The 14064-nt window shown below is 38.3% G+C and overlaps 1 protein-coding gene across 1 annotated transcript; it reads right to left on the bottom strand.

Moving 5' to 3' along the window:
• Positions 1–9462: 9462 nt before the first annotated feature.
• Positions 9463–13138, bottom strand: LOC131230821 (1,4-dihydroxy-2-naphthoyl-CoA thioesterase 1-like). Its single transcript, XM_058226824.1, has 3 exons — positions 12936–13138; positions 11189–11380; positions 9463–9674 (listed from the first exon to the last, which is right to left on the bottom strand). The coding sequence occupies exons 1-3, from the start codon at positions 13056–13058 to the stop codon at positions 9522–9524; spliced, it is 468 nt and encodes a 155-aa protein (XP_058082807.1). The 5' UTR covers positions 13059–13138; the 3' UTR covers positions 9463–9521.
• Between the last annotated feature and the right edge of the window lie 926 nt (positions 13139–14064).

Raw genomic sequence — 14064 nt, 5'->3', positions numbered from 1 at the left:
TTAGTAAGTGATTCCAAAACTCAAACATATACAAGTCTCAAATTGACCACATCACTGGAAACAGTGGTAAATGACCATTAAAAGCTTTTTGTGGGCCATAAAAGTTTTTAATCAAGTTGATCTTTTTATTTTCCCTTAATCTACTCTTAGTTGACTTTATCAACGGGTTGGATGGAAAAAAAAATCAAAAAAACATTACGGTGACCTTTATTGTGGGCACCAGGAAGTTTTTAATGGTGGTGTTCACTCATCTCACGGTGTGCTCCACCTGAGATTTAGATCTGCATAATTTTGGAAGAGCGTTCCCCACATTATATCACACCTTTCTTTTTTTTTCTTTTTTTGGTTAGCTTGATAGCACACCCACTGTCAGATCACACTTCACTGTTAGCCACCCCCATTAGGCAATCGATGCCAAGACCTCAGTGTTGAAGCTAGGTATCATCCACTCGGTCTACCACTTGAGCTATGGATCTGGGTGTAGGTAACACCTAATCTGCTCCCACCTTATCTTTACAGTGGGTCCACCTTATACGCCCACCATTAAAAGCTTCTTAGGGCCGTCATAGTATTTGTTTTCCATATATCGTTTTGATGAAGTCACGTAGGCATTTGATGAAGGGAAAACACAAAATCAACTTGATCCAAAACTTTTGTTGTGAAAGTTTTTAACGGTGGACAATCAATCACCACCATTTTTTGTAGTGTGGTCCGCCTAAGATTTGTATACGCTTCATTCTCTAAATGAGCTAGCAAAATGAATGGATATCCTGAATATATAACACACATACATTAAGGTGAGACCCACAGTCACAGTCACAATCACAGCCTCACTAAAGTCATTGTTTCCCTGGCCTCACCAAATTCCCTATTTTATAAATATTTCTCAATATCATAAATATATTGTGATGGGTACTAATGATATTAAGGTAGTGTGATGCGCTTTTGAAGAGCTAAAATGATATGAAAAAAGAAATTATCTCAAAATTTTATTCTCTCCTTTTTTATGATTTTTTTAATGATAGAATTTAAATAACCTTTTTTGAGTTGTTTAGAGAGATATAGACGTGTATGCGAACTGAGCTACCTCAGTTAGCTCGCTCAACTCGACTTAAAAAAGCTGGATTCAACTCGGTTCGATGTTGAGTTTGAGCCAAGTCGAGTTGATTTGTTGAGCTTGAAAATGAGTTCGAGCTGACTCTAGCTCGACTCCACTCAGATTGAACTCAACTCGAATCAAACTCGGATTAAACCAGTTCGGTGACTCAGTTACTTTGATATTGATGTTGCTCACCAAGTGTTTTATGAAATGACTCAACGAAGTGTGGCTCGTGGCAAGGAAGGTATGTATATGGAATAGATACCTTTTTTTTTTTTTTTCTTGATTTTTATATTGCTTAGAAGGTGTTTAATAAAATACTTGTGAAATCATTGTTGTTGTTTTACATATAGCGAAAATTTGAAGGTACAGTCCATATGTTTGTAAAAATGTTGCACATGCGAAATCGGCTCGAACTGGCCCTAGCTGTTAACCGAATCGAGCTGAGCTGGCTAGTCAGGCTCAAGGACCAAGTCGAGCTGAGTTCAAGTTGGGGTCAACTAGTGGCCGAGCCGAGTCTAAGGCTAGCTCGACTCGGTTTGACATGATGTACACCCCTGGAGAGAAATCAAAATTTTAGAGGAAAATTTGTGATGGAAGAACATAAACAGGCTAGAACTTGTTTCGTAAGATTTTTATGATTTTATTTGTGTTTATATAAATTTTTTGTGGCAATTCAATAGAAATAAGTTACTAAATTATGATTATATTTATTTTATATGCAAAATCATGAATTTAAAGCTCCCTTATTGAAATTAGAGGGGAATAAAAAATTTTGGAGAAAATTCAAAAAACTTCCACCTTAACCTGTTTAAACTGCAAGTCGGGTCTCAAAAAACTTACTTGCAGGCTAATCTATGGATTGGAGATGGTTTCTTGATTTTCTAAAGAAAATATTATTTTTAATTAAAATATCAATTATTAAAGTTTTATTGAAGTATTTTTTCCTCTTTTTTAGCTTTTTGATGTAATATTTGTGTTTGGTACTTCTTTTGCATGATTGATTTATTATATGAACATTTTTTTATATTAAGCGTGTTACTTTTGTAAGGTAGTGCATATTTTAAGAACCCTATGCAACGAGAACTTATTATGCATGTTTGTTCTCTCATAAGGTTTAGAGTTGTAAGTTTGTAATCATGTTTCTTTTAATACTTCTTAAAACTTCATTAAGAAAATCCATCATTTTTTTTATATATATATATATATATATATATATATATTATATATATATATATATATATATATATATATATATATAGAAATGTTTCCCTCCATAACTATCCATTCCCTTATGCACACAAGAATACCCTTCTGATATCATCATATTTCCAAATTTCAAGGGTGTGATGTATGCATCGATAATGATGCTCCAAGCACATGTTCTATCAAAATTTCAAATTGGCTTGAATTTCAGTGTGTCCATTCGTCCTTTTGGGGCCGAATTGATTATTTAGTTGGATGGCATATAAACAACACATTAGAGTTTACATTCAAACCTGAAATTCTTACACTATGTATCTCCTTCCTCCTCGATGTTCCTATTGTTCCCTTTGGTGTAGCCCACATGTGTTATGAATTTGGCTGTTATTTGGGCTCTAGGCCTAACATGCAAGGGTGCACCCAATGGAAGGGCTAGGTGGGTACACATCATGGTGGGCTCCACCTAGTTAGAATGTATATGATAATTACTATATGTTTCAAAGTATGTGATCATTCTCATAAATGTAAGATCGTCATTCTAATCGGATGGCATGGCATGTTTAAATCATAATGGTCACGAGTCTATGATTAATTTATCTATGACTTTGATCATGCATTCATTATTGCTTGTAATCCACCAACCATTTTAGGTTTGATATATAATGCATGCCATGCAATGTGTATTGACTGTTAGTATGAATAGTTAGACACATATACTTGGATTAAAAGAGAAATAAGAAGAGCCTTGCCCATCCACACATAAGCCCATGTCCCAACATGGTATGCGTGTAGGATATGAGCTTTGAAAATAATGCTTATATCTTTTGCCTTAAGAACTGATGGTTAATATATTTTCTAAGATATTGAAACATGATTTATAAAATTGACAAATAAAACAAATTTTTTAGCCACTCATTTTCTTTTTACGCCGTTGACAGTGGAACTATGGAAGGCATGATTTAAGCTAGAAGATTTAAAAAATAATAATAATAATAATAAATAAAACTTTCTTTCCTTCTTCAATGCTAGATTTCTGATTGTTCTGCGGTTACATTTGGATGTATGCATGCCAAGGAAAAATTAAATTTTTTTTTTGTAATAATAAGAAATGATATTTTCAGGCAATATTGAAACATATATGGATTGTAGAAATCTTGTTTGGATAACAAATGAAGATCTTATATATATGCAACAATGTTACCTTAATTTCTTAGGTTGTAGGATCAAAATAATAATTAAAAAAGTATAATAATTGCTTTGTAAAACTTTCTATTTTAACTATCCAAACATTTCAAATTACCACATCTGTGAAAAATATTTTCCATTTTTATTAATTTAAATGAATTGGTGACATACAATGGATTTTCTCAATTCCATTCAAGAAAGTTCATGGGTGAGAGTTTTTTTTTTTCCCTCTATTTTCTTCCATGTTTGTAAGATTTAAATCTAAATTGACTTTGATTCGGTTGAACTCAATCTAGTTTGACGCGCGCTATAAGTCACCCAATGACTCACCCTTGGGTTATAGCCCAACCTAAGATGCGATGGTTTATGTCCTCCAAGTGTGTGTGTGTAAGGAAATGGTACGATGAGGTCCACCTCATGGGAACTTTTCATGAGGTCGAGCTATGTGGGCCCCACAATGATGTGTGTTGAACATCAATACTGTCCGTTTGATGGGTCCCCTTTAGGTTATTGGATATCCCAAAAATTAGCCGAACTCAGGTGGGCCATACAATCTAAAACCTGGTAAAGACATGCATAAAATATAGGGCAGACCTGAGTTTCGAATGCGGTTGAAACTTGGTATAACCCCCCTCATCCAAGTAGGACATACAATGGATGGGCTGGATTTGTGAACCACATCTCAGTGGACCCAATAAATAATTATAAAGGTTTTAATGGGAGGGTAACCCCTATCAACTAGTATATGTGGTGTGGCCCACCCAAGTCCCGGATTAACTTGATTTTTAAGCCCATGGCCCACCATGAAATTGTGCATCTGACTGATGAGGTAGATGTTTGACGCACATCACGTGGGGCCCCCACAGCATTACTACCATTTCCCATATATATATATATATATATATATATATATATATATATATATATAAAATTCAAAAGAGATATCTTAAGTAATTGAAGGGAAAGAAGAGAGAGGACTCTGAGTGCACTTTGGTCCGCCAATCATCTCTTCCCATTATAAAAGGATAATTCATACATATTATAAATATGTAATAATTTGGACATTAAATTCATGAGAAATATACAAGCAACATGGTGGGCCCTAAAGACCGTCTTTTGTGTGCAGCTCAAATGAAATATCCTTCTTAAATTTCATATAGTTGTTGTCGTCATCGATGTCATCATCTTCGTCGATGTCGTCATCATCCTTCCCGTATTATTTCTTTTTATTATTATAAGAAAGACAAATGTATATATTAATGTCATTGTCATCGTGTTATTTATTATTATTAGAAAGGCCAATGGCATGCCCTTTTTCGAAATTTGAGGTTATAATTTCATGGATGTGTGAATGGAGATCATGGTCGCATGGAATTAGTCAATATCACACATTGGTTTTCATCATTTTCAATTCAAATACATTTAAAAAAAAATAAAAATTGACACTTTGCTTCCATTGCTTGATGTGGCTTCTTAGAAGCAATTTCGTTGACCAAGAACATCTATCAAGAGTACTTCCACACGTCCACGTTTGCTCCAGTACATCCTAGCATGTTGCAATACGGTACATCTGAATCTTAAACTTTGATTCTGGGTCATTTCCAATGATCCAAACCGTTTGTATGACTATCTCACTTTGTTTGGTGGAAATTCAACATTAAAATCTCTCAGTTGGTTGTTTTCAATCCTTTAATAATTTGGCTATTTTGCTTTGAAAATGAATGGTCAATGTAATATTTGCGTAATCAAAGGTTTGAAATATTCAAGAGTTTTTCTCCAGTGTACCCATCCAACGGGAGTCCTGTCAAACAAGCAGTTTGCATCGTTGAAAAGGACCGAAATCAAACGGCTAGAATCTCGACGAATCTTGTTGTAATGCGCCCGGATGCATTCGAGCAAACCTCTTCTCCACGCAACTAAAAGGGATACGCGTTTTAGGTGAGACTCAGACAGGTAACAGCTAATTGGGTGAGGTCCTGACCGTGGGGCCCACCTCAATGTATTCGTTGTATATCCACACCGTCCATCAGTTTTTCCCTATCATTTAAGTGTATAATCCCAAAAATAAGGTATATCCAAAACTCAATTGGCCACAGGGTAGGGATTGAATTCCCACCATTAAAAAAAATTCTTAAGGGCCACACAAGTTTTGGATCAAGCTGTTATTTGAGTTTTTCTCTGTGTAATCTTATCAAAAGGTTGAATGGCAAATAAATATTATAGTGGGCCATAGGATATTTTTAATGGGGGCCGTTCAATCATGACTTTTTGACTTATTTTTGCGATCGGCCACAAAAATGGGCACACAAAACGGATGGACGGTGTGGATATAACATATACATCAAGGTGGGCCCCATGTCAGGATCTCACCGACGAAGCTGTTATTCCTGCCTCACCTTATCCGCGTTCCTAAAACACGTGGGTCAATGGAAAAACACGTGGGTTGGATGTGGACAGTTCAAAAGCAGATTGGGGGGCCACCGACTGGTGATCGGATTCTGTGGGGCCCACCGTGACGTCTTTTAGCCGCTTTGTCAATCCAATCCATTTTGCATAGAGCTGGGCATTGGTTCGAGTCGGACCGGATTCGGCCTAACCCGGTCAGATTCGAAATTCTAATAGGCTGACCCGAAATCAATCCGATCCGAGACCGAGTCCAGGTCACTTGACTCGGACAGATCCGATGCTTGATTTATTTGACCCGATCCGAGTCTGACTCGGTGAGGGAAACCGAGTCGGATTAGGTTAGACACCATTCGGATCATTTCATATGGTGTGGTCCACTTCAATCTTCAATGTATCATAATTTTTTGTTCAACGCCTAAATTGATATGTCAAAGTGGGTGAACGGCTTAGATAATATATATCCATCAAGGTGGGCCCCACATGACTATAAAAAATTTGTATCAACGCTTGCTGCATGTGTTGTCCCATCGGGCAGGCTAATGAAGTAACGTCATCAAGTTCTGTGGGCCCTACTACGCTGTATGTGTTACATCCACACCGTCCATCAATTTTGAGATATCATTTTAGGGCATGAGCCAAATAATGATGTAGATAAAAATCTGTAGTAGATCACATCACAGAAAAAAGTGAGGAGAATGATTCCCACCGTTGAAACTATCCTAAGGCCCACCGTAATGTTTATTTGAAATCCAACCTGTTCAAAAGTTGAAAAATAAAGAAATAAGGGAAAACACAAATACCAGGTTGATCTAAAACTTTTGTAGCCTTTAAAAGTTTTTAATGGTGGGCGTCACTGTCCATAGAGCTTTCTATGTTGGGGTCCACTGGAGCTTTGGATTTCATTCATTCTTTGGATATTGCCCTGAAATGATCTCTCCAAATGGATGGAAGGTTGGATACGAAACATACATCATGGTGGGGCCCAAGTAACTTGGTTAAGCCATTTTAATACATACTTCCACAACCTACCGTGTTTACGTGCAAAGCAAGTAATACACAGTATCCAGTTGTTGCCCGCTTGTTGACGTGCCGGGCAAGTAACTCATTCTCATATGTGAGTGAACTCTGTTGGGGCCTATCGTCAATGCATGTGGTGTATCCATGCTATCCATTTGTTTTTTTAGATTATTTTAGCTGTTGAACCCAAAATTGATGAATATTCAAAGCTCAAGGGGACCGCACCATAAGTAAAAGTAAAAATATTGATTTTTACTCCGGATCTGGCCGGATCAGAACGGTTCGGATCTATTCGGATCGGGTTTTCGGATCGGAACGGTCCGGATTAACCACTATCCGATCTCGATCCGAAAACTAGTCGGATCTAAATGATCTTACCCGATCCAGGCCGTCGGTTCGGTTCGGAACGGGTCGGATCCACCGGATCGGGTCAAAAATGCCCACCTCTAATTTTGCAGCTCATTTTAATACATGGGACTGGAATTAAAGCATATCCAAAACTGAAGTGGACCATCCATATGAAAGAGTGGGGATAATAACATCTCAGGTCTTACGCTAAAATTTATTTGCCATCCAACTTATTAATAAGGCCACGTAAATATGGGCAAAGAAAAACACGTTACCATTTCGTCTAGTATGGTTCACTTTAGCTTTGGATATGCTATGCTCTAAGCTCATATTCTAAAATAATTTGAAAAAAAGGATGAATAGTACAGATAAAACACATACATCATGGTATGCCTTATGCAATCTCTTCATTAGGAATATTGATGGTGTTGGGTCTTCACCCAATCCACCTCGGACCATCAGTCGATGCATGCAAGCCAACTGTGAACGGTGCAAGTAGGGGTGTGTATGAACCGAGTTAGCTTGGTTAGCTCGCTCGACTAGAAAAAGTTTGATTCGACTTGGTTCGAAGTTGAGTTTGGGCTGATTTTTTGAGCTCAAAAAAACTTTCAAACCGAGTTCTAGTTTGCCCGAGCTTGACTCCTCTCGGATCAAACCCTGACTCGAATTGAACTCAGATCGAACTAATTTGATGACTCGGTTACTTTGACATTGATGTTGCTCATCAAGTGTTTGATGAAATAACTCAACAAAGTATCAACGGGTGGCAAGGAAGGTATGCATATGAAACAAAAACCATTTTTCTTTGATTTTAATGTTGCCAACAAGGTGTTTGATGAAATACTTGTAAATAGCTGCTGCTGTTTTACATATAGTGAGAAATTGAAAGTGCACTGCATGTGTTTGTGAAAATGCCGCATAGGCTCGATTTTGGCTCGAACTGGCCTGAGTTGCTGATGGAACAGAGCCGAGTTGGCCAGTCAAGCTTGAGGATCGAGCCAAGCCGAGTTCGAACTGAGATCAGCTAGTGGCCAAGCTGAGTCGAGCTGAGGCCAGCTCGACTCGGTGTACACCCCTAGGTGCAAGCCATCCAATTCATCCATCATTTGCACTCCATTATTTTCTCTTTGGCTCCCAAAAATCAAAGAGTCATGGAATGGCCTGATTATTTGGGTGTTCATTTATCCTTGCTGGGTAAATTTTCTGAATGAATTAGATGGCATATGCGAAAAAACGCGACAGGCCCTACACACAATTTAAAAGGCTTTAACGATGGGCTCCTCATCCAACCATTCCTTAATTGTTGTCCACTTGAATCTTGCACCCACTTAGGAGAACTTAGAACTGAAATGTATATTTCATTAGTTCTCATAAAAATAATCATTAAATTATTATTATTATTTTTTCTTTTCTATCTTATTTATTAAGTAAAGAATATTTAAGCTAATCTAATTACTAGCGAAATTCCATTTGAAAAAGCTATTTTAAATACATGTACAATCCATTCGCTGTTAGCAAACTTTACAAGGAGAAATATATATATATATATATATATATATATATATATATATATATATATATATATATATATATATATATAAACCTACAAAAAAAAAACTAATAAGTTTTAATATGTCGAATGTACATGAGAGCCACACACACACACACATATATATAGAGTCATGCTCCCCTGCGCACCTACGCATGTGCGCACCTTTGCACACGTGTCATGGGTGTCTAATCTGGACGGTCCATGTGATGTGGAATTCCATGAAACCCCATGTGACAAATTTTCACCCTGATCTAAAATTCTTTTGGGCCATAGCAAAGAGAAATGCAAATCAAGGGAGGAAAATGTTTTCATTTTTCATGGGCCATCAAAGTTTTAGATCAAAGTAAAACTTGGGCTCGGGGGGTTTCACGAGGTGCTGCTTCACATGAACGGTTCAGATTTTGGATCCACATCACGTAGGATGGTTCGCAGGTGAGCGTTTCCGTGTGTATATATAAATGTGTGTGTAAGCGCGCGCGCGCGTGCATGGCTCTCATGTACATTCGACATATTCATGATGCCGATATCCACGTACTTGTAGGTTAATATTGGTACATGTGGGTCACTTAATGATGCATGGTAGATTTCATGAATCACTTGAATATTGATGGATGATAAAAAAAAAAAAAAAAGGAAAAAAATAGCAATTAGTGATTTTACATGGACATGTCCATCTATGTATACGGGAAAAAAAAAATGCATACATATGAGTCATAGCTTTGCACGCTTCTTGTAAATCTCCATAGCATCATTTGAGTGGTTGGGTACAGGCATGTTAGAAACAAGAGTGACCTTTGATGAGGCTATCAACACTCTATTCTCTGCTGCTGATGGATCAACCTTCCACAGCTTTACTTCCCATACCTTATCAAGGCCACAAGCTTCTATCAGTAAGATAATCATAAGATAATCATATCATCAACATAAATAAGGCCACAAGCTTCTATCAGTAAGATATCATCAACATAAATAAATGCCATTCATGGGCTAGATCACAAAGGGGTCTAAGAAATTATGACAGTCCACGCAATTAGCAGTGAACCCAGATATTTGTGCGAGAAGTGGACAGTTAAGACCATCTAGATAGGGCATTTTCATAGTAGGCCCCACCTGAGTGATTGTCCTAGGTATGTTACATGCTATCTCTTCCATTTCCTCTTATGAAGATATGAAAAAATAAAAATAATAATTTTCATTGTAAACTTTTTACTAGGACTTTCAATTGGATGATGCACATTAGTGGATACAAAATTCTTTATAGAAAAACTTTGATACTCTGGTAGAGTGTGATGGTTGATACACAGGCCTTTTTTCTTGCTTCGAAAGTGCATGCTGGTAAATTCCAATTGCATTTTAGATACTTATTGGATTATCTGGCAATTGGATTCAGGGCATTTATTGGATGGTTTAAAAATGGGAAATATCCCATGGCCATATTTCATCAAAAAAGTATCCATGAATCAGATTTTAGGACCAATCTAGCTTTGTACTATAATGGGTTGTGGAATTTAACCGCTTTAATTTGAGTTAGTGTATCTCATCTGTACAATTCCTGTGTATCAAGTATCACTCTGCTAGAGTATCTAATCACTCGCAGATTCTTCAAATCATAGTTTGAAAATCCAAAACTCTATTCAGCTCGACTCAATGTTATGGTGAGTTGGGTTGACTCACCGATCGACTCGGTTCTGCGAGTTGTCTTGATGAGTATTCCTGAGTCAGGGTCGAGTCATAGCCGTGGCCAAATTTCTTGATGACTTGGCTCAAGGCTTTACTGAGTTGAGTTGAGTTGACTTGTTCGAGTTTTGAGTAGAGTCAGCGAGTTTTAGAACCATGTTTCAAACACGTTTTCCAGCAAAGCCAGGGAGGCTGGTCCCAGCCCTTGGATTGGGCCTGGGCCTTTATTCAGGTCTATCAAGGGGTTGAGACAGCTCTTTCTATCATGGCCTGGGCTTAGTTCGGTTTCAAGCCGGTTGATGGTTGCCATTGATATTATCTACAGGTCACAGTTGCTTAGCCTGAATTTCAGTCCCAAAATTGTCTGGGCTGGATCTGTATTTTGAGTTCACATAGACTGTTCTAAACATTTCAGACCAACACCGACTGAAAGTCATTTTTCTGGCTCACAACACCTCAGAAATTATTAGAAGGTGGGACCCACTTACCACAATGGTTTTAGTTGTAGTGGACCATCAATGTCTAAAAACATGTGCCAATGGTCCACTTGTATTGGGCTTCTTTTTATGGCCTATGAGTTAGAGCTAGGCCCAACTTGTGTGGCCCACCTTGAGCTGGGCCACAAAGGCCCAAGTGGCTTCAAGTAGACCAAGAAAAGAAAAAGATGCATGAACAAAAAGAAGGGCATGAGATTGGTGGACCTGGATTGTTCTGCCCACTTTGATTGGCTGTGCTTCTGCCACGACATCATCCCCAAGTTTGGCCGGACTGAGATGATTGATGCTGAGCTGTACCCCAGCTACCCTCTTGAAGCCTGATGCCACCATAGCTCCTAAGCTGGCTAGAGACTCGGCCACTAGGGCAGATACCCCACCATGTAGGACTTTGAACGGCTGATCACGATTCATGGCCACTAGATTAGTCACAAATAAATTACCACCTATTTAGGAAATCAGTACCATGAAAATGATAGGCCCCACCATGAAGATCTTCCTTCTCAAAAATCAGGACGATCCGACCATTAGGTATGCTGACCTGTATGTTGAATCAAACCTACGGTTGTCTGTTCATTCAAGCAGTGTGGCCCACCTGATAAGCTGATCTGATCGTCATGGTGGGCATACAAAAGTGGCGTATGGGTGGGAAAGATGGTATCGTACCACAAATTGTGGTACCTGCGGTTAGTGATCACTCATCACAGGGCAAATACCCCACCATGCCAACAAGACCTCGGATCGTTAGTTTGCAAAAGTGGGGTCCAGTTGTTTGATGATCCCAACCGTTGATGTGAATTAGAGGGTGGATTATGGCCTAGATGTTCGGCCAACGGTGGGCCATCAAATCAACAGTCGAAATCACCTCACAGCAGTGCTCACTTGTACAAACCACAAACAGTGGTGATTCAAAGAGTGGCCACACATGTGAGGTGTTAGACATACGTGCCAGAGATCCGGGCCATTCATCAGGTAGGATGCACTTTGAATATGACAGATGCGAAAAAGTAAGGAAATACAATCAACAAGTCAGCCACACATGTATATTGACTTTTAAAGGTTGGGTCCTTTGACTTTTTGACCGCCTTTTAGCTCTTAAAGTTTGACCTGACACGGATTGCCAGCTCATACGAGTCAAATGCAACTTTTCTGAGTTGACTCAGACTCGATCGAGTCTGATCAGGCTCATAACCATGAGCCAGCATTGAAATTAATATGGGTGAGTTGGGTCTGACTCAACCAAGTCGACTCAACTTGGAGCCAAGCAAGTCAAAGATGATGAGTCTTAAAATCCACCAATATTATTTTTTAGTCCACGGAATTGGTGTAATCTATCTAATAAATGGCGTAGTAGTTTGAACCGTTCATTAGGAGGGGCTAAGTTCATTGAATCATGATGGAACAAGAAAATCATGCCAATCCAACTATAACATACTCCATCACATGAATTAGAACGTTTTTTTTATAGTTAACATGGCCTATCAATGATTGAATGTGCCTGATTTTTTTAATGGCATATATGCATTATAGCGGGCCCACATACACAACCGTGTATAAGCAAGCAAATAAAATCTACAAGTAGTTGTATAGAATTTTAGTGGGCCCACAGTTTTTTCTATATATATTTTATTTCAAATAGGTAAACAAATAAAAGCTCTCAATTGAATTATTTAATCCTTTGATAATTCTGAATTTTAGCTTTGGATGATATGAACGATCACTGTAACCTTTATATAATTAAAAGGCTGAAATATTCAATCTAAATTTATTATTTATTAATTTTTATTTTTCACTTTTTGGGTATCTCCAACTAAATAAATCTCTATCAAATAAACGGTTTGGATCGTTGAAAAAAAAAATCCAAATCAAATGGACAGAGTTTCAACATATCTTATATTGTAGGATTATAGAGTAGGTAACCTAAAGAAAGAGTCCGAAAGAGCATAGGACTCACCTGACAGCAAATAGGAGTAACTTTGAGTCGGCCTGTGATCCTTTTAGCTGAGAACTCGTCGAACTCAAAGCCCATGGCTTGTAATGGTGCATCTAAGATCGGTGTTTTCGACCTTGAATCCATCTCTTCTTCTTCTTCTTTCTCGACTGAAGGGACGATTTCTAGTTTTTTGTTTTTTTTAAGGAAATAGATTTCCTTACCTACGATCCTTGGCAGCTCCCTTTTATCCCCGGTCTGGCCAAACACTCCTTTTCTACTTTTGTTAGGTAGGCCAGATTTTACTCCTTTCTTTTACAAGGTGGCTGATTGTATACTGCCCATGCAGGGGCTATGTGGGGCCCATCGTGATTTTTGGGTTTTATCTACGCCGTCCATATATTTTTATAGATTATTTTACGTTATTAAAAAAAAAACGAGATAGATAGAAGGATTAATTGGACCACACTATAGGAAGCAGTGGTGATAATAATGTGCAACGTTGAAACCTTCCTAGGGCCCACCGTGATGTTTGTTTCCCATCCAATCTGTTCATTAGGTCACATAGACCTGGACGAAGGGAAAACATAAATATCAGTTTGATCGAAACTTCGACCGTTCCTAAGAAGTTTTTAATAGTGGAGGTTCAGTCCCCTGTGTGGTGCAATTTAAATTTCGGTCTGGCTCATTTTTGGGCTCATGATATAAAATGATCTTGAAAAATATATAGACGGTGTGGATAAAACATATACATCACAGTGGGCCCCACAGAGCACCTGCCAGGACCGAGTCGGTCAAGCTAGAGGGGGCAGCACGCAATCCGCGTTCCTTCTTTGACGTATACCACACGTGATCAAACACCCCTTTTATTACGGTTTGTTATTGGGCCCACCTGTCGACATGGTCCCATGATTAGAACCGTTCGTTTGTTGGGTTGTACAACAAATAAGCTTTGTTTCAATATAACACTATGGTAATGATCCTGACCTTTAATTTTGGAGATTATGTTTCAACGTTGTGGATTTATCTGCATACTCAGCAACGGTTTGAATCCTTCGTTTCGCCTAAATTCGATTGGGTGGCACTGGCATATATGGCATAGGATCCAGGATATGGACGGTTCTGATCAGATGATCATTTTAGTATGTGGACC

The sequence above is a fragment of the Magnolia sinica genome, chromosome 17 (genome assembly GCF_029962835.1).
Source record: "Magnolia sinica isolate HGM2019 chromosome 17, MsV1, whole genome shotgun sequence".
NCBI classification, from domain to species: Eukaryota; Viridiplantae; Streptophyta; class Magnoliopsida; order Magnoliales; family Magnoliaceae; genus Magnolia; species Magnolia sinica.
The sequence above is the reverse complement of the archived record's forward strand: the minus strand, read 5'-3'. Positions and strand labels throughout refer to the sequence as shown.

Excerpts from the sequence above, each read along its gene's own strand:
- LOC131230821 (XM_058226824.1), bottom strand. The coding sequence starts at position 13,058 with ATGGATTCAAGGTCGAAAACACCGATCTTAGATGCACCATTACAAGCC. Across the intron at positions 11,381-12,935 it reads TTACTCCTATTTGCTGTCAG|CCGTTCAAAGTCCTACATGG; the intron begins GTGAGTCCTATG and ends AATCGTGATCAG. Across the intron at positions 9,675-11,188 it reads AAGTGGGCAGAACAATCCAG|GTATGGGAAGTAAAGCTGTG; the intron begins GTCCACCAATCT and ends GGCCTTGATAAG.